Source organism: Buteo buteo, unplaced genomic scaffold, assembly GCF_964188355.1.
Source record: "Buteo buteo unplaced genomic scaffold, bButBut1.hap1.1 HAP1_SCAFFOLD_360, whole genome shotgun sequence".
Taxonomy (NCBI): Eukaryota; Metazoa; Chordata; class Aves; order Accipitriformes; family Accipitridae; genus Buteo; species Buteo buteo.
The window spans coordinates 1-18,460 of record NW_027439524.1 but is presented as its reverse complement, the minus strand read 5'-3'; the positions used below and the strand labels follow the sequence as shown (position 1 = coordinate 18,460).

Sequence of the window (18,460 nt, the reverse complement as noted above, 5' to 3'; positions counted from 1 at the left end):
TGCCCCCCCATCCCCCCAAATTACCCCCCTCATTTACCCCCCCGCAACGCCACCCCCCCCCGCAGTGCCCCCCCCCAATGTCACCTCCCCCAAAAATTTGCCCCCCCCCCCCAATGCGGTCCCAATTCCCCCCCCCGGGTATCCCAATGACCCCCCCAACCCAGCCCTGCCCCCCCCCCAAATGCACCACGACCCCCCCCTCCACATCCTGCCCCCCCCCCGCCCCTAATTAGCGCTCTCGCTAACGAGCTTTGCCCCCCCCCGGACCCCCCCCCCCGCCGCAGCATCCCTGCGCCCGTCGTCAAGGCAACGCCGGGCAACGGGGTCGCCATGGCAACGGGGGTCCTTGGCAACCGGGACCCGCGGGGGGGGGGGGGCACGGGGGGGACCAACCCCCCCCCAGAACCTCTGCGCCCCCCCCCCCGCGCCCCCCCCCCCATGTCCTTGGGGTGACCTTGTCCTGCGACACAACGGGGGGGGGGGGGAACTGGGACCCCTCCCCAAAACTGGGGAGCCCCCTCCCCAAATTGCCCCCCCCCAAATTGCCCCCCCCAAATTGCCCCCTCCCCCGCAAATATGACACCCCCCCCGCAAATATGACCCCCCCCCCAATAGGGGACCCCAACCCCCAATTTGGGGTGGGGGGGGTGGGGTGACACCCCCCCCCCCAAAAGCTTTTCTACCCCGGGATGAGGGGGGGGGGGGGTCCCCGGGGGGGGGGAAATGAGGAGGGGGGGGTTCCCCCTCCAGAGCATCCCGATGCCGCCGGTGTCCCCGGTGACGTCATGTCTGGTTGCCGTGGCAACCATCGACTGGGGGCGGGGCTTGGACCAAAGGGGGGGGGCGTGACCTTGAGGGGTTGGGGGGGGGGAGCTGAGTCCCCTGCACCAGCCCCCCCCCCCCCGGAGGGCTTTTCTCCGCATCCCTTTGAACCTGCCGCTCGTTTGCATCTCATTTGCATCTCATTTGCATCCCGCGTTTTTCCCGGGCGCCGGGCGCCCCCTGGCGGCCGCAGGGAGGAACGGACGCGTTTGGCTTTTTTGGGGGGGGGGGGGGGGGAACTGGTTGGGGGGGGGGCGGCGGACGCAGACGATGGGGCTGCTCTCCCGTAAAAGTCCGACTGGGTTTATTGGGGGGGGGGGGGTCGGCGATGACGTCACGCCGAGAACCGAACCAACCCCCCCACCCCCCCACCCCAAAACCCAAGAAAAAGGGGGGAAAAAACCAAAACCAACCAACCCCCAAAAAAAAGGAAAAATTAATAATAATAATTAATAATAACGATCCTCCCCCGACCCCCCCCCGCCCAGGGCCGGGCCCCCCCCACCGACCCCCCCCTCGTGTCCCTGGGGGGGGGGGGGGGGGATGTCCACGACCCCCCCCCCCGCGGCTGGTCCGTGCGTGGGGAGTGTGTGTGTGTGTGGGGTCCGTCCTCTGCGCCCCCCCCCCCCGCAGTGTTGGGGGGGGGGTGTCCCCCAAATCCTTCCAGGCACGGCATGGGGGTCCCATCCCCCCGGCAGGGTGGGGGGGGCAGCATTTCCCCCCCCCCGGGAAGGCACAGCGCAGTTTTTGGGGGGGGGGGGGGTTTACAGTGGGGTGCTGAGTCCAGAGGGGGGGGTGGTTTTTTTTTTGGGGGGGGGGTAGGTCCTGGTGTGTGTCCCCCCCCCAAATCCTGGCATACGCACGGCGTACAAGGAGGGTTTTTTTTTGGGGGGGGGGGATGTCACTCCTGTTGTCGGGGCCCCCCTCTGGGGGGGGAGGCGGCGGGGGGGGTCCCCCCCGGGAGGGCGGGGGGGCCGCCCGCAGCGCCTGGATGCGGCGACACTCGGGGCAGACGCGGACGTGGGTGCAGGGGGGGGGTCCCCCCGTGCCCCCCCCCCCAATTTCGGACGAGGCGGCGGGGGTCCCCGAGTAAAGTTTCCCGTTGCTGAAGCGCATTTCCCGCAGGGAGGGGCCTCCTCCGACCCCCCCCCCGGCGACCCCCCCGGCCCGTGCCGGGGGTCTTCGGCGTCGACGGGCGCGCGCCGGTTTGCGGCAGGAGACGGCGTGGCGAAGCTCCCGGAGCATCTCGGTGCACAGCGAGATCTGGGGGGGGGGGGGGGGGGTGTTTAATGGGGGGGGGGGGGCATCAGCTGGATGCCTGGGCCCCCCCCCCCCCAGTTCATCCCAGTCACCACCCATCGCTTGGGTCTTCTCCCCACCCAGGGTGGTCCGGCCACGGATGCGTGGGTTGTCGCCCCTCCGCCCCACCTTGACCGCCCCCCCCCCCCAATCTGGTGTCACCCCCCCCCCCCCCAGATGCTGGGTTCCCCCCCCCCCGGCCCCCCCCGGACCTCCTCGGTCTCGGCCGAGCGCCGCGTCGACCAGACGAACTCCATGACGGCCACGAAGATGGCGACGATGAGGCCGCAGACGAGGACCACGAAGATGCCCCCGATGTTCTCCATGCCCAACCCTAGGCGACACACATGGGGGGGGGACACTCAGAGGGTCCCGTGTGTCCCCCCCCCCGGCTCCCCCCAGGGGTTTTCTCCCTACCTTTGGCCCGGTGGTCTTCCTCTTTGGGGCAGTGTCCCCCTTCCCACCATTTTCTCTTGAGGATTTCCAGCCGGTTGTTCTCCTGCAGCTGCAGGATGGCCAAGGTGATCTCGTCCCGAAAGGGCGAACCTGGAGGGGGACAGGAGATGGGGTTCCACCAGGTTTGGTTTTTTTTTTGGGGGGGGGGAGGAAGGGGGGTCAGGCCACCTCTTGCCCTCCCCAACCCCACCCCGGCATCCCCCCGTACCCAGAGGCATGCCGATGCCGTAGCCCTTGGTGTCCAGCAGCCCCCCGATCTGGGTGAGGTTGCAGTTGTGCCGGCGGTGGTACTCGTTCATGGTGGACTCCAGCAGGAAGGCGTACTTGGAGTTCAAGACGCGGGCGATGCCTTCCTCCGTGCTCTTGACGAAGACGCTGGGCTGCTTCGACTGCATGTAGTTCCACATCCGCTGGTAGGTCTGGTACCGCGAGTTCTGGGGGCGGGGGGGGAAGACGGGCATGGGGCGGGGGGCTGGGTTGGGTTGGCCTGCGTTGAGTTGGGTTGGGCTGCGCTGGGGTGGACTGGGAAGGGGTGGGTTGCTCTGTTGGGTTGGGTTGGTCCGGGTTGGGTTGGGTTGGGTTGATCTAGCTTAGGTTGATCTAGGTTGGGTTGGGTTGATCTGGGTTGGGTTGGGTTGATCTGGGTTGGGTTGGGTTGATCTGGGTTGGGTTGGGTTGATCTGGGTTGGGTTAGGTTGATCTAAGTTGGGTTAGGTTGGATTGATCTAGGTTGGGTTGATCTAGGTTGGGTTGGGTTGATCTGGGTTGGGTTGGGTTGATCTGGGTTGTGTTGGGTTGATCTAGGTTGGGTTGATCTGGGTTGGGTTGGGTTGATCTGGGTTGGGTTGATCTGGGTTGGGTTGGGTTGATCTAGGTTGGGTTGGGTTGGGTTGATCTGGGTTGGGTTGGGTTGATCTGGGTTGGGTTGATCTGGGTTGGGTTGGGTTGATCTGGGTTGGGTTGGGTTGATCTAGGTTGGGTTGGGTTGGGCTGATCTAGGTTGGGCTGGGTTGGGTTGATCTAGGTTGGGTTGGCTTGGGTTGATCTCGGTTGGGCTGGGTTGATCTCGGTTGGGTTGGGTTGATCTGTGTTGGGTTGGGTTGATCTGTGTTGGGTTGGGTTGATCGAGGTTGGGTTGGGTTGATCTGGGTTGGGTTGGGTTGATCGAGGTTGGGTTGGGTTGATCTCAGTTGAGTTGGGTTGGGTTGATCTGGGTTGGGTTGGGTTGATCTGTGTTGGGTTGATCTGGGTTGGGTTGGTTTGATCTAGGTTGGGTTGGGTTGATCTCGGTTGGGCTGGGTTGATCTGGGTTGGGTTGGGTTGATCTGGGTTGGGTTGATTTGGGTTGTGTTGGGTTGATCTAGGTTGGGTTTGGTTGTGTTGGGTTGATCTAGGTTGTGTTGGGTTGATCTAGGTTAGGTTGGGTTGTGTTGGGTTGATCTAGGTTGGGTTGGGTGGATCTGGGTTGGGTTGAGTTGACCCAGGCCAGCTTGGGTTGGGTTAAGTTTGGTAAGCTGGGTTAGGTTGGGTTGATCTAGGTTGGGTTGGGTTGATCTAGGTTGACCCAGGCCAGCTTGGGTTGGGTTAAGTTTGTTGAGCTGGGTTAGGTTGACCCAGATTGGGTTGGGTTGGGTTGATCTGGGTTGGGTTGGATTGAACCAGGTTGAGCCAAGTTGGGTTGGGTTGGGTGCTGGGCCGCAGGATTCGTGGGTGCGCTGCGCCCTACCTGTCCCTCACAGAGCCTCCCCCACGGCCGGGACCTCACCTGGAAGAAGGTCATGGTGGAGCCGGCGTGGATGGTGCCGTACTCGATGTTGGTCTGGTCAGCCAAGTCATCGGCCGACTCGATGGGCACCTCCATCCGCTGCACGGTGAGGAAGGCCGCCAGGTTGGCCGTGTAGGAGGAGATGATGATGAGGGTGAAAGCCCACCTGGAGGAATAGCCCCGGGGCGGGGCGGGGGGGGTGTCGGTGGACATTCTCCGAGGCCAGCTGCCCCGGGGCCGCCCCGACGGACCCCCCCCAGGTCTCACCAGACCCCGCTGACGCAGCGGGTGGAGAGGGCGCGGGGCATGATCTCGGAGCCCTGCTGCATGAAGCCCCCCACGGGGAACCAGAGGCTGTTGCCCAAGGTGTACTGGTTCTCCAGGAGGTTGTGCCGCTCCCGCAGGCAGGGGTGGGGGTTGTACCACTCGTAGGGGCTCAGCCTGGGGGTGGGGAGGGGGACACCATGAGGGACCCCCCCCCGGCCTCCACCCCCCCCTCCATGCCCCGGAGACCCCACAGGGTGTCCCAGGACCTCCCTGCACCCCCAAAGCCCATCGTTGACCCAACAGGGTGTCCCTGGAGCTCCTTGTACCCCCTAAACCCATCATCGACCCCACAAGGAGCTCCAGGACCTCCCTGCAGCCCCCAAACCCATCACTGACCCCCCCCCCAGGACTTCTCCGCACCCCCAAACCCCATCATCGACCCCACAAGGAGCTCCAGGACTTCTCTGCACCCCCAAACCCCATCGTTGACCCCACAGGGTGTCCCTGGAGCTCCTTGTACCCATCATCGACCCCACAAGGAGCTCCAGGACCTCCCTGCAGCCCCCAAACCCATCACTGACCCCCCCAGGACTTCTCCGCACCCCCAAACCCCATCATCGACCCCACAAGGAGCTCCAGGACCTCCCTGCAGCCCCCAAACCCATCATTCACCCCCCCCCCAGGACTTCTCCGCACCCCCAAACCCCATCATTGACCCCACAAGGAGCTCCAGGACCTCCCTGAAGCCCCCAAACCCATCACTGACCCCCCCCCCAGGACTTCTCCGCACCCCCAAACCCCATCGTTGACCCCACAGGGTGTCCCTGGAGCTCCTTGTACCCCCCCAAACCTACCACTGACCCCACGGGGTATCCCGGGACCTCCCTGCACCCCCAGATCCCAGCTGTGACCCCATAGGGGTCCTCCCTGCACCCCCCTAACCCTGGATTTTGGGTACCCACGGTGGGGGGGAAGAATTGGGGGTGCCCCAGGGTCTGGTGGGGGCGAATTTTTGGTGTCACCCAGGGTCTGGGGGGGGGGGGGTATTTTGGGGTGCCCTTGGGGTCTGGGGGCATTACCCCAAGGGTCTTGGGGAGGGGGGGGGGGTATTTTTGGGTGGCCCTGGGGGCTGGTCCTTCAGGTTCCCCCCTGGACCTGGGGGGGGGGGGGTATATTTTGGGGTGCCCCCCCCCCCCCTCACCGCGCGGCCAGGAAGAGGACGCAGCTGACGGCCAGGTAGGCGAGGAGCATGAAGAGCCAGACGGCCGGCGAGAAGGGGTCTAGGAAGGAGAAATACCCCGGCTTGCGGCCCTGCGGGGACACGGCGTGAGACCCCCGCGGTGACACCGACCCCCCCCCCCGCCCCGCTGGGGTCCGTCGTGTGTCCCCCCCCCCATCCCCAGGACCCCCCCCCCCTCCCCGTACCATGTGGACCCGGTAGAGGATGCTGATCCCCAGCGTCATGAAGGGTTTGGAGAAGTCGATCACCTTCTCCCGCTCCGCCGTGATGGTGAAGGCGGCCACCGCCAGGTCGGCTTTCTGCGGGGGGGGGGGGGGCAGGCACAAGGGGGACCCCCGAGCGGGGGTGTCAGGTAGCCTCATCTCCCCTAAGACCCCCCCAAAACCTTCCCCAGGGTTACAGAGCCCCCCCAAAACCCTCATAGGATGCCCCTGGGCACCTCCATACATCGAAACATCCATAGGATGCCCCAGGACACCCCCTGTACCCCAAACCCCCCCCATAGGCTGCTCCTCAACACCCCTGCACCCCATAATCTGCCCCAGGGCACCCCAAATATCCCCCAAACATGCTATAACCTGTCCCAGGACTCCCCCAAACCCCCATAACCTGCCCCGGGACACCCCCAAACCCCCCAAAATGCACCATAACCTGCCCCAGGACACCCCATAATCTGCCCCAGGACACCCCAAACCCCCCATAACCTGTCCCAGAACACCCCAAAACACCCAAACTCCCCATAACCTGCCCCAGGACACCCCAAAACCCACCAAAACCTGCCCCAGGACACCCACAAACCTCCCAAACTCCCCATAACACTCCCCAAACCCCCCATAATCTGCCCCAGGACACCCCAAACCCCCCAAACTTCCCCCAGGACACCCCAAAACCCCCCATAACCTGCCCCAGGACACCCCAAAAACCCCCAAACTCCCCATAACACTCCCCCAACCCCCCAAAACCTGCCCCAGGACACCCCAAAACCCCCAAAACCTGCCCCAGGACACTCCAAAACCCCCCATAACCTGCCCCAGGATGCCCCCGAAACACCCAACCCCCCCATAATCTGCCCCAGGACACCCCAAAACCTGCCCCAGGACACCCCCAAACCCCCCAACCCCACCATAACCTGCCCCAGGACACCCCAAAACCTGCCCCAGGACATCCCCAAACCCCCCCAAACCTGCCCCAGGACACTCCCAAACCCCCCAACCCCACCATAATCTGCCCCAGGACACCCCAAAACCTGCCCCAGAACACCCCCAAACCGCCAAACCTGCCCCAGGACACCCCAAAAAACCCCAAACCTCCCATAACCTGCCCCAGGACACCCCAAAACCCCCCATAACCTGCCCCAGGACACCCCAAAACCTGCCCCAGGACACCCACAAACCTGCCCCAGGACACCCACAAACCTCCCAAACTCCCCATAACACTCCCCAAACCCCCCATAATCTGCCCCAGGACACCCCAAACCCCCCAAACTTCCCCCAGGACACCCCAAAACCCCCCATAACCTGCCCCAGGATGCCCCTGAAATACCCAAACCCCCATAATCTGCCCCAGGGCACCCCAAAACCTGCCCCAGGACACCCCCAAACCCTTCATAATCTGCCCCAGGACACCCCCAAACCCACCCATAACCTGTCCAGGACACCCCCAAACCGCCAAACCTCCCCCAGGATGCCCCCGAAACACCCAACCCCCCCCATAATCTGCCCCAGGACACCCCAAAACCTGCCCCAGGTCACCCCCAAACCCCCCCAAACCTGCCCCAGGACACTCCCAAACCCCCCAACCCCACCATAATCTGCCCCAGGACACCCCAAACCACCCAAAACCTGCCCCAGGACACCTCAAACCCCCCCATAACCTGCCCCAGGACACCCCAAACCTCCCCCAGGACACCCCAAAACCCCCCATAACCTGCCCCAGGACACCCCCAAGTCCCCACAGTGGCCCCCCCCTGGCAACAAGTTGCCCCACGTACCCGGTTGATGAGCTCGCCCACCATGCCGGTCCAGGAGCCGTTGGGCTCGGGCGCCCCGTAGAGCCCGTCCTCCACCAGCTTGATGTGGAAGCGGAATTTGAGGAGCCCCGCCAGCTCCTGCAGCATGTCCACGCAGAAACCCTCGTAGCGCTCGGGGCCACCCGCGCCCCCCACCCGCATCACGTAGGGGTTCTCCTGCGGGATGGGGAGGGGGTGGAGGCGTCAGGGTGGGGAACGCGGCTGGGCAGCAAGGGAGAACCCAAGAAGGAACCCCATGGAGATATGGGACCCAAAGGCAATGCCAACGGAGAACCCAAGGAGGAACCCCATGGAGATATGGGACCCAAAGGCAATGCCAACGGAGAACCCAAGGAGGAACCCCATGGAGATATGGGATCCCAAAGGAGATGCCAACGGAGAACCCAAGGAGGAACCCCCTGGAGATATGGGATCCCAAAGGAGATGCCAACGGAGAACCCAAGGAGGAACCCCCTGGAGATATGGGATCCCAAAGGAGATGCCAACGGAGAACCCAAGGAGGAACCCCCTGGAGATATGGGATCCCAAAGGAGATGCCAACGGAGAACCCAAGGAGGAACCCCCTGGAGATATGGGATCCCAAAGGAGATGCCAACGGAGAACCCAAGGAGGAACCCCATGGAGATATGGGATCCCAAAGGAGATGCCAATGGAGAACCCGAGGGGACCCCAATGGGAGTCCAACAGCTGAAGACCCCAAGAGGACCCCAGATGGAGACTCGAAGGGGACCCCGAGAGGACAGCAGCCGAGACCTCGAGGGGAACCCAATGGAGGACTCGAGGGGAACCCAATGGAGGTCTCAATGGGACCCCAAAGGAGATCCCAATGGGGACACTCCAACGGAACCCCAGGTGGAAATCCCAAGGGGACCTCGAGTGGACGGTGATGGAGACCCCAGTGGCGACACCCCAACGGGAACTCAAGGAGAACCCAAAAGGAGACCCCAAGGGGATCTCAAGGAGACCCCAAACGGAGACCCCAACGGATCTCAAGGAGGTGGCGGCGATGAAGATCCCGAAGGACACGCCTCAATGGGAACCCCAGGAGCCCCTGATGGAGACATCCCAAGGGAATCCCAAAGAGGAGCACAGCAGGACCCCCCCCAAGGAAGACCCCAATAGTGGGACCTGATGGGACCCAATGGACACCCCTGGTGGGACCCCAAACAGAGACCCTTGGGGGGCCCCCAGACCCCCAATGGGAACAGTCCAGTGGAGTCCGATGACCCCCAACGGGGATTGTGGGGAAAACCCGGGGCGGAAAGCAAGACCCCCCCCCAGGACCCCCCCCCCGGCCCCGCTCACCAGGATGGTGGTGATGATGAGGGTCTTGTTGGCCAAGCTGTCGGAGGCGTTGATGGCCAAGGTGGTGGCGTTCATGGCCAGCGTCCGGTTGGAGTACCACACACCCACCTGGGGGGGGGGGGGGGCGCACAGCACCGGGGTGGGGGGCACAGCGCCGCGATGAGGGGGGGGGGGGCACAGCACCACGATGGGGGGGCGCACAGCACCACGATGGGGGGAGGCGTGGGGGTCCCCTGGGTGCGGTGGCCGGGGTGCAACGTGGTTCGGTTGGGGGGGGGGGGAGCAATGTGTGTGGGGGGGTGTAAAACGTGGGTTGCAATTTGGGGGGGGGTCTCACCTCGCGGTGCCCGTCGCGCCCCTTCTCCAGCACGTGGAGGGTGTAGTTCGTGCGCTGCCCTTTGCTGTTGAATTCCACCCGCCCCGTCAGCCCGTCGTACTCTACCTGGGGGGGGGGGGGGGGCAAGGTGGGTGCAGGACCCCCAGAAGAAGACTGACACCCCCCAAAAAAAATTTGGGGGGGATCCCCCCTCAGGGAGACTGAGAGGGTTTGGGGACTTCTAGAGTGGTCTGGGGACCCCTCCAGGACGTTTTGGGGGTCTTTAGGGATATTTCAGGACACCCCAGGAGGGTTTTGGGGTCCCCAAGGACCTTTTGGGGTCCTTCAAGGCTATTTTGGGAACCCCCCAGGAGGGTTTTGGGGTCCCTAAGGACCTTTTGGGGTCCTCCAGGACTATTTTGGGACCCCCAGGAGCTTCCAGGACCCCCCCCAGGAGGGTTTTGGGGTCCCCAAGGACCCTTTGGGGTCCTCCAGGACTATTTTGGGACCCACAGGAGCTTCTAGGACCCCCCTCAGGAGGGTTTTGGGGTCCCCAAAAACCTTTTGGGGTCCTCCAGAACCCCCCCCAGGATGGTTTTGGGGTCCTCCAGGACTATTTTGGGACCCCCAGGAGCTTCCAGGACCCCCCCCAGGAAGGTTTTAAGGGTCTTCCAGCAGGTTGTGGGGGCCCCAGGGTGGTTCGGGGCGTTCCGGCCCCCCCTCCTCTTTTGGGGCCCCCCCCTTTCCTCACCATGCGGAGGTAGTTCATGAGGCTGGTGCCGTGGGGCCAGATGCTGGGGGAGGCGCAGGCCAGCGGCCGCCCCCCGATCTCCTGGCTGCGGTTCAGCTCCCGCACGGCCCCCACCACCACGTGCACCGCGTCGAAGAGCAGCGCCGCCGACAGCTGGGGGGGGGACACGGCGGGGACGTGAGGGGTGGGACGGGGGGACGTGGGGGGACATGGGGACGTGGGGGTGGGATGGGAGACATGGGGGCACATGAGGACATGGGGACATGGGGGGACATGGGGACATGGGGACGTGGGGGGACATGGGGACATGGGAGTGGGATGGGGGACACAGGGGGACATGGGGACGTGGGGGGACATGGGGACACGGGGGGACATGGGGACATGGGGGGACATGGGGGTGGGATGGGGACATGGGGGGACATGGGGACATGGGGGGACATGGGGACATGGGGGTGGGATGGGGGACACGGGGGGACATGGGGATGTGGGGGGACATGGGGACATGGGGGTGGGATGGGGACATGGGGGGACATGGGGACATGGGGGGACATGGGGACATGGGGGTGGGATGGGGACATGGGGGTGGGATGGGGGACATGGGGGGACATGGGGACATGGGGGGACATGGGGGTGGGATGGGGACATGGGGGGACATGGGGACATGGGGGGACATGGGGACATGGGGGTGGGATGGGGGACACGGGGGGACATGGGGATGTGGGGGGACATGGGGACATGGGGGTGGGATGGGGACATGGGGGGACATGGGGACATGGGGGGACATGGGGACATGGGGGTGGGATGGGGGACACGGGGGGACATGGGGACATGGGGGGACATGGGGGGACATGGGGACACATGGGGACGTGGGGGGACATGGGGACATGGGGGTGGGATGGGGGACATGGGGGGAGATGGGGGTGGGATGGGGACAGACGGACATGGGGGGGGTCAGGGACACATGGGGGGGACATAGGGATGGGGATGGGGACATGGTGGGAACAAGGGGACCGGGGGATATGGGGGGACATGGGGACGTGGGGGTGGGATGCGGGATGTGGGGGGACAAGGGGACATGGGGAGGATGGGGGGACATGGAGGTGGGATGGGGACAGACGGACATGGGGGGGACAGGGGGACATGGGAGGGATGGGGGGGACACGGGGACATAGGGATGGGGATGGGGACACGGTGGGAACAAGGGGACCGGGGGATATGGGGGTACAAGGGGATGGGGGGACATGGGGAGGGCGGGGGGAGACGGGGGTGGGATGGGGACAGACGGACATGGGGGACATGGGGGGGACATGGGGACAGTGTAAGTCCCAGCTCCTCCAGGTCCGGGGTTCTCCCCAGGTTTTGGGGTCCCCCCTGGGGTTTGAGGACTCCCATGGGGTTTTGGGGTCCTCCCCCAGGTTATCGGGGTACCCTCTTCCCCCAGATGCTTGGGTTTCCCCAAGGTTTTGGGGTCCCCCTGGGGTTTTGGGGTCCCTCCCCTGGGTTTTGGGGTCCTCTCTTCCCCCAGCTCCCCCAGATCCTTGGGTTTCCCCAAGGTCTTGGGGTCCTCCTGGGGTTTTGGGGTCCCTGTGGGGTTTTGGGGTCCTCCCCTGGGTTTTGGGGTCCCTCCCCTGGGTTTTGGGGTCCCTCCCCTGGGCTTTGTTCCCCCCCTGGGTTTTGGTCCCCCCTCTTCCCCCATCTCCCCCAGATCCTTGGCTTTCCCCAAGTTTCGGTGTCCCCCTGGGGTTTTGGGGTCCCTGTGGGGTTTTGGGGTCCCTCCCCTGGGTTTTGGGGTCCCCCCTGGGTTTTGGTGTCCCCTCTTCCCCCAGCTCCCCCAGATGCTTGGGTTTGCCCAAGGTCTTGGGGTCCCCATGGGGTTTTGGGGTCCCTCCCTGGGTTTTGGGGTCCCTGTGGGGTTTTGGGGTCCCCTCTGAGTTTTGGGGTCCCTGTGGGGTTTTGGGGTCCCTCCCCTGGGTTTTGGGGTCCCTCCCCCGGGTTTTGGTGTCCCCCCCTGGGTTTTGGTCCCCCATCTCCCCCCATCTCCCCCCAGATCCTTGGCTTTCCCCAAGTTTCGGTGTCCCCCTGGGCTTTTGGGGTCCCTGTGGGGTTTTGGGGTCCCTCCCCTGGGTTTTGGGGTCCCTGTGGGGTTTTGGGGTCCCTCCCCTGGGTTTTGGGGTCCCTCCCCCGGGTTTTGGTGTCCCCCCCTGGGTTTTGGTCCCCCATCTCCCCCCAGATCCTTGCGTTTCCCCAAGTTTCGGCGTCCCCCTGGGGGTTTGGTGTCCCTCCCCAGTTTTGGGGTCCCACCCCTGGGTTTTTTTTTGGTTTTTTTTTTTTTGGGGGGGGGGGTGTCCCCCCTCACCGCGGGTCCGGGGTAGGGGCTGAGCTCGCAGTTCTCGCGCCAGGACATGTTGAGGCTGCGGACGAACTCCAGGTAGAAGGGGTGGCTGGTGTTGAACATGGAGAACCCCAGGACGGTGGAGGGGGCGTCCGCCAGCGCGTCCAGCCGCAGCAGCGGGAAATCCTGGGGGGGGGGGGGGGGTCCCGGGGGGGGGGCCATGAGAGAGGTCAGGGGGGGTCCCGGCACCATCATGAGGGGTTTTGGGGGGGGGGGGGGGGGGGTCCCGGCTCACCATGGTGGTCAGGATGTACTTGTAGAAAGCCGACGTCATGCCCAGCTCCGAGGCCTGGGGGGGGTTGGGGGGGTTTTGGGGGGGGGAGAGGGGGGCTCTGCCCCACGGCGTCCCAGCCCCCCAAGCCCCCAGCCCCATGGCCCCCAGCCCCCCAAAGCCCCCAGCCCCATGACCCAAGCTCCCTATGGTGTCCTACCCCATGGTGCAAGACCCCCAAGCCCCCAGCCCCATGGCCCCCAGCCCCCCAAGACCCCAGACCCCCAAGCCCCCAGCCCCATGGCCCCAAACCCCCAAGACCCCAGCCCCTCAAGCCCCCAGCCCCATGGCCCCCAGCCCCCCATGCCCTCAGCCCCATGGACACAAGCCCCGTGGCCCCCAGCCCCCCAAGCCCCCAGCCCCATGACCCAAGCTCCCTATGGTGTCCTACCCCATGGTGCAAGACCCCCAAGCCCCCAGCCCCATGGCACAAGCCCCCCCAAGCCCCCAGCCCCATGGCCCCCCGACCCCCATGCCCCCAGCCCCCGAGACCCCAGCCCCATGGCCCCCAGCCCCCCAAGCCCCCAGCCCCATGACCCAAGCTCCCTATGGTGTCCTACCCCATGAGCGCAAGACCCCCAAACCCCCAGCCCCATGGACCCCAAGCCCCCCAAGACCCCAACCCCATGGCCCCCCGATCCCCATGCCCCCAGCCCCATGGCCCCAAACCCCCAGGCCCCCAGCCCCCCAAAGCCCCCAGCCCCATGGCCCAATCTCCCTATGGTGTCCTACCCCATGAGCGCAAGACCCCCAAGCCCCCAGCCCCATAGACCCCTGACCCCCAAGCCCCCAGACCCCCAAAGTCCCCAGCCCCATGGCCCCCATCCCCCCAAGCCCCCAGCCCCCCAAAGCCCCCAGCCCCATGGACCCAAGCTCCCCATGGTGTCCTACCCCACAAGCACAAGGCCCCCAAGCCCCCAGCCCCATGGCCCCCAGCCCCCCAAGACCCCAGACCCCCAAGACCCCAGCCCCTCAAGCCCCCAGCCCCATGGACCCCAGCCCCCTGTGCCCCCAGCCCCATGGCCCCAAACCCCCAAGCCCCCAAACCCCCAAGCCCCCAGCCCCATGGCCCCCATCCCCCCAAGCCCCCAGCCCTCCAAAGCCCCCAGCCCCATGACCCAAGCTCCCTATGGTGTCCTACCCCATGGTGCAAGACCCCCAAGCCCCCAGCCCCATGGACCCCAAGCCCCCCAACACCCCAGCCCCATGGTGCCAAACCCCCAAGCCCCCAGCCCCCTAAGCCCCCAGCCCCATGACCCAATCTCCCTATGGTGTCCTACCCCATGGTGCAAGACCCCCAAGCCCCCAGCCCCTCAAGCCCCCAGCCCCATGGCCCCCAGCCCCCCAAGACCCCAGCCTCATAGCCCCAAACCCCCAAGCCCCCAGCCCTCCAAAGCCCCCAGCCCCATGACCCAAGCTCCCTATGTTGTCCTACCCCACGAGCGCAAGCCCCCCAAGCCCCCAGCCCCACGGACCACCCCCCCCCTCCCCCCGCCCCGGCCCACCTTGCTGAGGACGAGGTGGGAGACGGAGGCGTTGGCGTCGATGATGATGGTGGTGATCTTGTCGTCGCGGATCTCCTTCAGCAGCGGCGTGGGGTCCTGCGCCTCGTCCAGCATCCGCACCGAGAGGGTCTCGCGGGAGATGAGGAATTGCCGCACCAGCTCCTCCAGCCGCAGCAGGCCTGGGGGGGGGGGGGGGGGGGGGTCCAGAGGGGGGTGGGGGAGCACCCCAGGGTGCTGCCGGGACCCCCGAGGCGACCGCACGGACCCCAAACCCCGGCGCAGCCCTCGCACCCCGCAGCGTCACCCCTGTCCCTGCGCCCAGCCTCGGGGACCCCCATCCAAATGACCCGTATCCATCCCTGTGCCCCCCTGCATCCCTTTTGTGCCCCCTCCCCACGCCTCGGTACCCCATCCCTCTGCCCCCACGCCCCCACCCCACACCCTGCATCCCCGTCCCTGCGCCCCCACGCCCCCTCCCCATGGCCTGTGCCCCCTCCCCATGCCCTGGTACCCCCTCCCCACACCCTGGTGCCCCGTCCCCATGGCCCATGCCCCCTCCCCATGGCCCGTGCCCCCTCCCCACGCCCTGACGCCCCTTCCCCACATCACGGTACCCCATCCCCGTGCCCCTGGTACCCCATCCCCACGCCCTGCATCCCCATCCCTACATCCTGCATCCCCCTCCCCATGCCCTGACACCCCCTCCCCATAGCTGGTACCCCCTCCCCACATCCCGGTGCCCCCTCCCCATGCCCTGGTACCCCCTCCCCACATCCCGGTGCCCCCTCCCCATGCCCTGACGCCCCTTCCCCACATCACGGTACCCCATCCCTGTGCCCTGCATCCCCATCCCTACATCCTGCATCCCCCTCCCCACATCCCGGTGCCCCCTCCCCCTGGCCTGTGCCCCCTCCCCATGCTCCTGGTACCCCCTCCCCACATCCCGGTGCCCCCTCCCCATGGCCCGTGCCCCCTCCCCACGCCCTGACGCCCCTTCCCCACATCACGGTACCCCATCCCCGTGCCCCTGGTACCCCATCCCCATGCCCTGCATCCCCATCCCGACATCCTGCATCCCCCTCCCCATGCCCTGGTGCCCCCTCCCCATGGCCCATGCCCCCTCCCCACATCCCAGTGCCCCCTTCCCACGCCCTGACGCCCCTTCCCCACATCACGGTACCCCATCCCCGTGCCCTGCATCCCCATCCCTACATCCTGCATCCCCCTCCCCATGCCCTGACACCCCCTCCCCATAGCTGGTACCCCCTCCCCACATCCCAGTGCCCCCTCCCCACATCCGGTGCCCCCTCCCCATGGCCCGTGCCCCCTCCCCACGCCCTGACACCCCTTCCCCACATCACGGTACCCCATTCCCGTGCCCTGCATCCCCATCCCTACATCCTGCATCCCCCTCCCCACGCCCTGACACCCCCTCCCCATAGCCGATACCCCCCCTCCCATCCCCGTGAGCCCCCCCTGCCGCCCCCGTGCCCCCCTACACTCGGCCTTGGCGCAGATGAGGGATGCCGCGGGGTAGCGGAAGCTGCGCAGGATGTGGCCCAGGGCCAGGCTCACGTCCTCGTTGCTGGGGTAGAGGCTGACGGCGGCGAAGCGCAGGTATTGCAGCCGGGGGGTCTCCTCGGGGCCCACCTTGATGTGGGGGATCTGGGGGGGGGGGGGGGCACTGTCAGATGGGAGGGGGCAGGAAGGGATAGAGGGGGATATGGGGATTTGGAGGGATACGGGGAATTTGGGGCGGGGGGGGGTCTGGGGGCACAGGGGGATACGGGGGGGGTTATGGGGGACCTATGGGTCACCATCAGCTGGGAGGCACTGGGGGATGTGGGGGGGGCACAGGGGAATGGGGGGGACCTGGGGGTCACAGGGGGACGGGGGGTCACCCTCAGCCTGGGGTCACAGGGGGACGTGGGGTCACCACAACGGGGGGGCACGGGGGGGGGGGATACGAGGGGACCTGGGGTCACCATCAATGGGGGGGCACGGGGGAATGGGGAGCACTGGGGGGGGTCTGAGGGTGCTGGGGGGGGAATAGGGGGGTCCCGGAGGGGATTTGGGGGGAATGGGGGGTCTGGGGGGGTCCAACCACCCCCCCCCCCTCACCTCCTTCTCCCCACAGATGTGGCTGACGGTGGAGGCGGCGGCGGGGCTGGACGCGGGACCCAGCACCGAGACGACGCCTTTGGGCAGGATCTGGCACACTGGGGGGGGGGGGGGGGGGGCGTGTGGGTGCACGGGGGCCTCGCACGCCCGCCTCGCACGGCTACGCGTCGGACACGCGCGTCGCCCGGCCCCCCACGCCCGGCCGCGCGTCGCACGGCCGCGCGTCGCACGGCCACGCGTCGCACGGCCGCCGTGCGTCGCACGCGGGCGCGCGCGCGCCTCGCACGGCCGCGTGCCTCGCACGCCCGCCCCGCGCACGCCCTCGTGCCCCCGTGCGCGGGCCCTCGTGCGCTCACTGGTGTCGGTGGTCTCGTACTGGCTGTCGCGCTGCAGCTCGAAGATGTCGACCTCCAGGCGGGCGCGGGCGGGGGTCCCCCAAAATGCCGTTGACGTGCTCCCGCGCCAGCGCCAGCGCCAGCCGCTCCCCCCGCCCGCAGCCCGACCGCTCGTCCAGGATGGCGGCTGAGGGGGGGGGGGGGCACAGGATTTGGGGAGGGGGTGGCAACAGCAGCCCCCCCCCCAATGTCCCCCATAGCCCCCCATGTGCCCTCCCCCTGTGACCCCGTGCGCTGTGTCCTCGTATAACCCCACTGTGCCCCCCCCCCAGCGCTCCCTAAATCCCCTCTGGGCCCCCCCATGTCCCCATATACCCTCCCACACCCTCCATGACCCCATATGCCCCCCATCTCCCCATGACCCCCCCATGTCCCCCCATGACCCCCCATGCCCCCATCTCCCCCTGACCCCCCCATACCCCCCATGACCCTGTAAGTCCCCCCATGTCCCCCCCACGCTCCCACACCCTCCATGTCCCCCCATGACCCCGATGCCCCCGTGACCTCACATGACCCCATAAGTCCCCCATGTCCCCGTATGCCCCCCCACGCCCCCACACCCTCCGTGACCCCCATGTCCCCACATGACCCCCATGCCCCCCATCTCCCCATACCCCCCATGACCCCATATATCCCCATGACCCCCCCATGACCCCCCATCTCCCCTGACCCCCCATGCCCCCCCACACCCTCCATGACCCCCCACGACCCCATAAGTCCCCCCATGTCCCCGTATGCCCCCCACGCCCCCATACCCTCCGTGACCCCCATGTCCCCACATGACCCCTATGCCCCCCATCTCCCCATACCCTCCGTGACCCCCATGCCCCCCCATGCCCCCCCACACCCTCCATGCCCCCCCATGATCCCAAAGTCCCCCCATGTCCCCATATGCCCCCCATCTCCCCATACCCCCCCGTGACCCCATATATCCCCCACGTCCCCCCCCGCCTTATGTCTCCCCATGCCCCCCCGTGCCCCCCCTTACCCTCCATGACCCCCCCGACCCCTGTACCCCCCACGACCCCCCCTGACCCCTGTACCCCCCACGACCCCCATGACCCCAAAGCCCCCCCCACGCCCCCGTCCCCTCCATGACCCCCATGTCCCCATATGACCCCCATGCCCCCCATCTCCCCATACCCCCATGACCCCATATATCCCCCATGACCCCCCCATGACCCCCCATCTCCCCCTGACCCCCCATGCCCCCCCACACCCTCCATGACCCACATGACCCCATAAGTCCCCCATGTCCCCCCACGCCCCCGTCCCCTCCATGACCCCCATGTCCCCACATGACCCCATATGCCCCCCATCTCCCCATACCCCCATGACCCCATATATCCCCCATGACCCCCCATGACCTCCCCATCTCCCCATGCCCCCCCATGCCCCCCCACACCCTCCATGACCCCCACGACCCCATAAGTCCCCCCATGTCCCCATATGCCCCCCATCTCCCCATACCCTCTGTGACCCCCATGTCCCCACATGACCCCCACGCCCCCCATCTCCCATACCCC

The 18,460-nt window shown here is 66.7% G+C and overlaps 1 protein-coding gene across 1 annotated transcript; it reads right to left on the bottom strand.

Moving 5' to 3' along the window:
- Nucleotides 1–783: 783 nt before the first annotated feature.
- LOC142028425 (glutamate receptor ionotropic, kainate 5-like) lies at nucleotides 784–17,705 on the bottom strand. Its single transcript, XM_075022290.1, is given in 21 exon segments — nucleotides 784–812; nucleotides 1,728–2,085; nucleotides 2,334–2,455; nucleotides 2,539–2,667; nucleotides 2,786–3,011; nucleotides 4,343–4,508; nucleotides 4,610–4,783; nucleotides 5,811–5,920; nucleotides 6,035–6,148; nucleotides 7,840–8,034; nucleotides 9,184–9,291; nucleotides 9,521–9,625; nucleotides 10,251–10,403; nucleotides 12,607–12,768; nucleotides 12,878–12,931; nucleotides 14,419–14,597; nucleotides 15,918–16,083; nucleotides 16,540–16,637; nucleotides 16,896–16,974; nucleotides 16,976–17,061; nucleotides 17,690–17,705. Coding segments are annotated over 21 exon segments (2,829 nt in total).
- Between the last annotated feature and the right edge of the window lie 755 nt (nucleotides 17,706–18,460).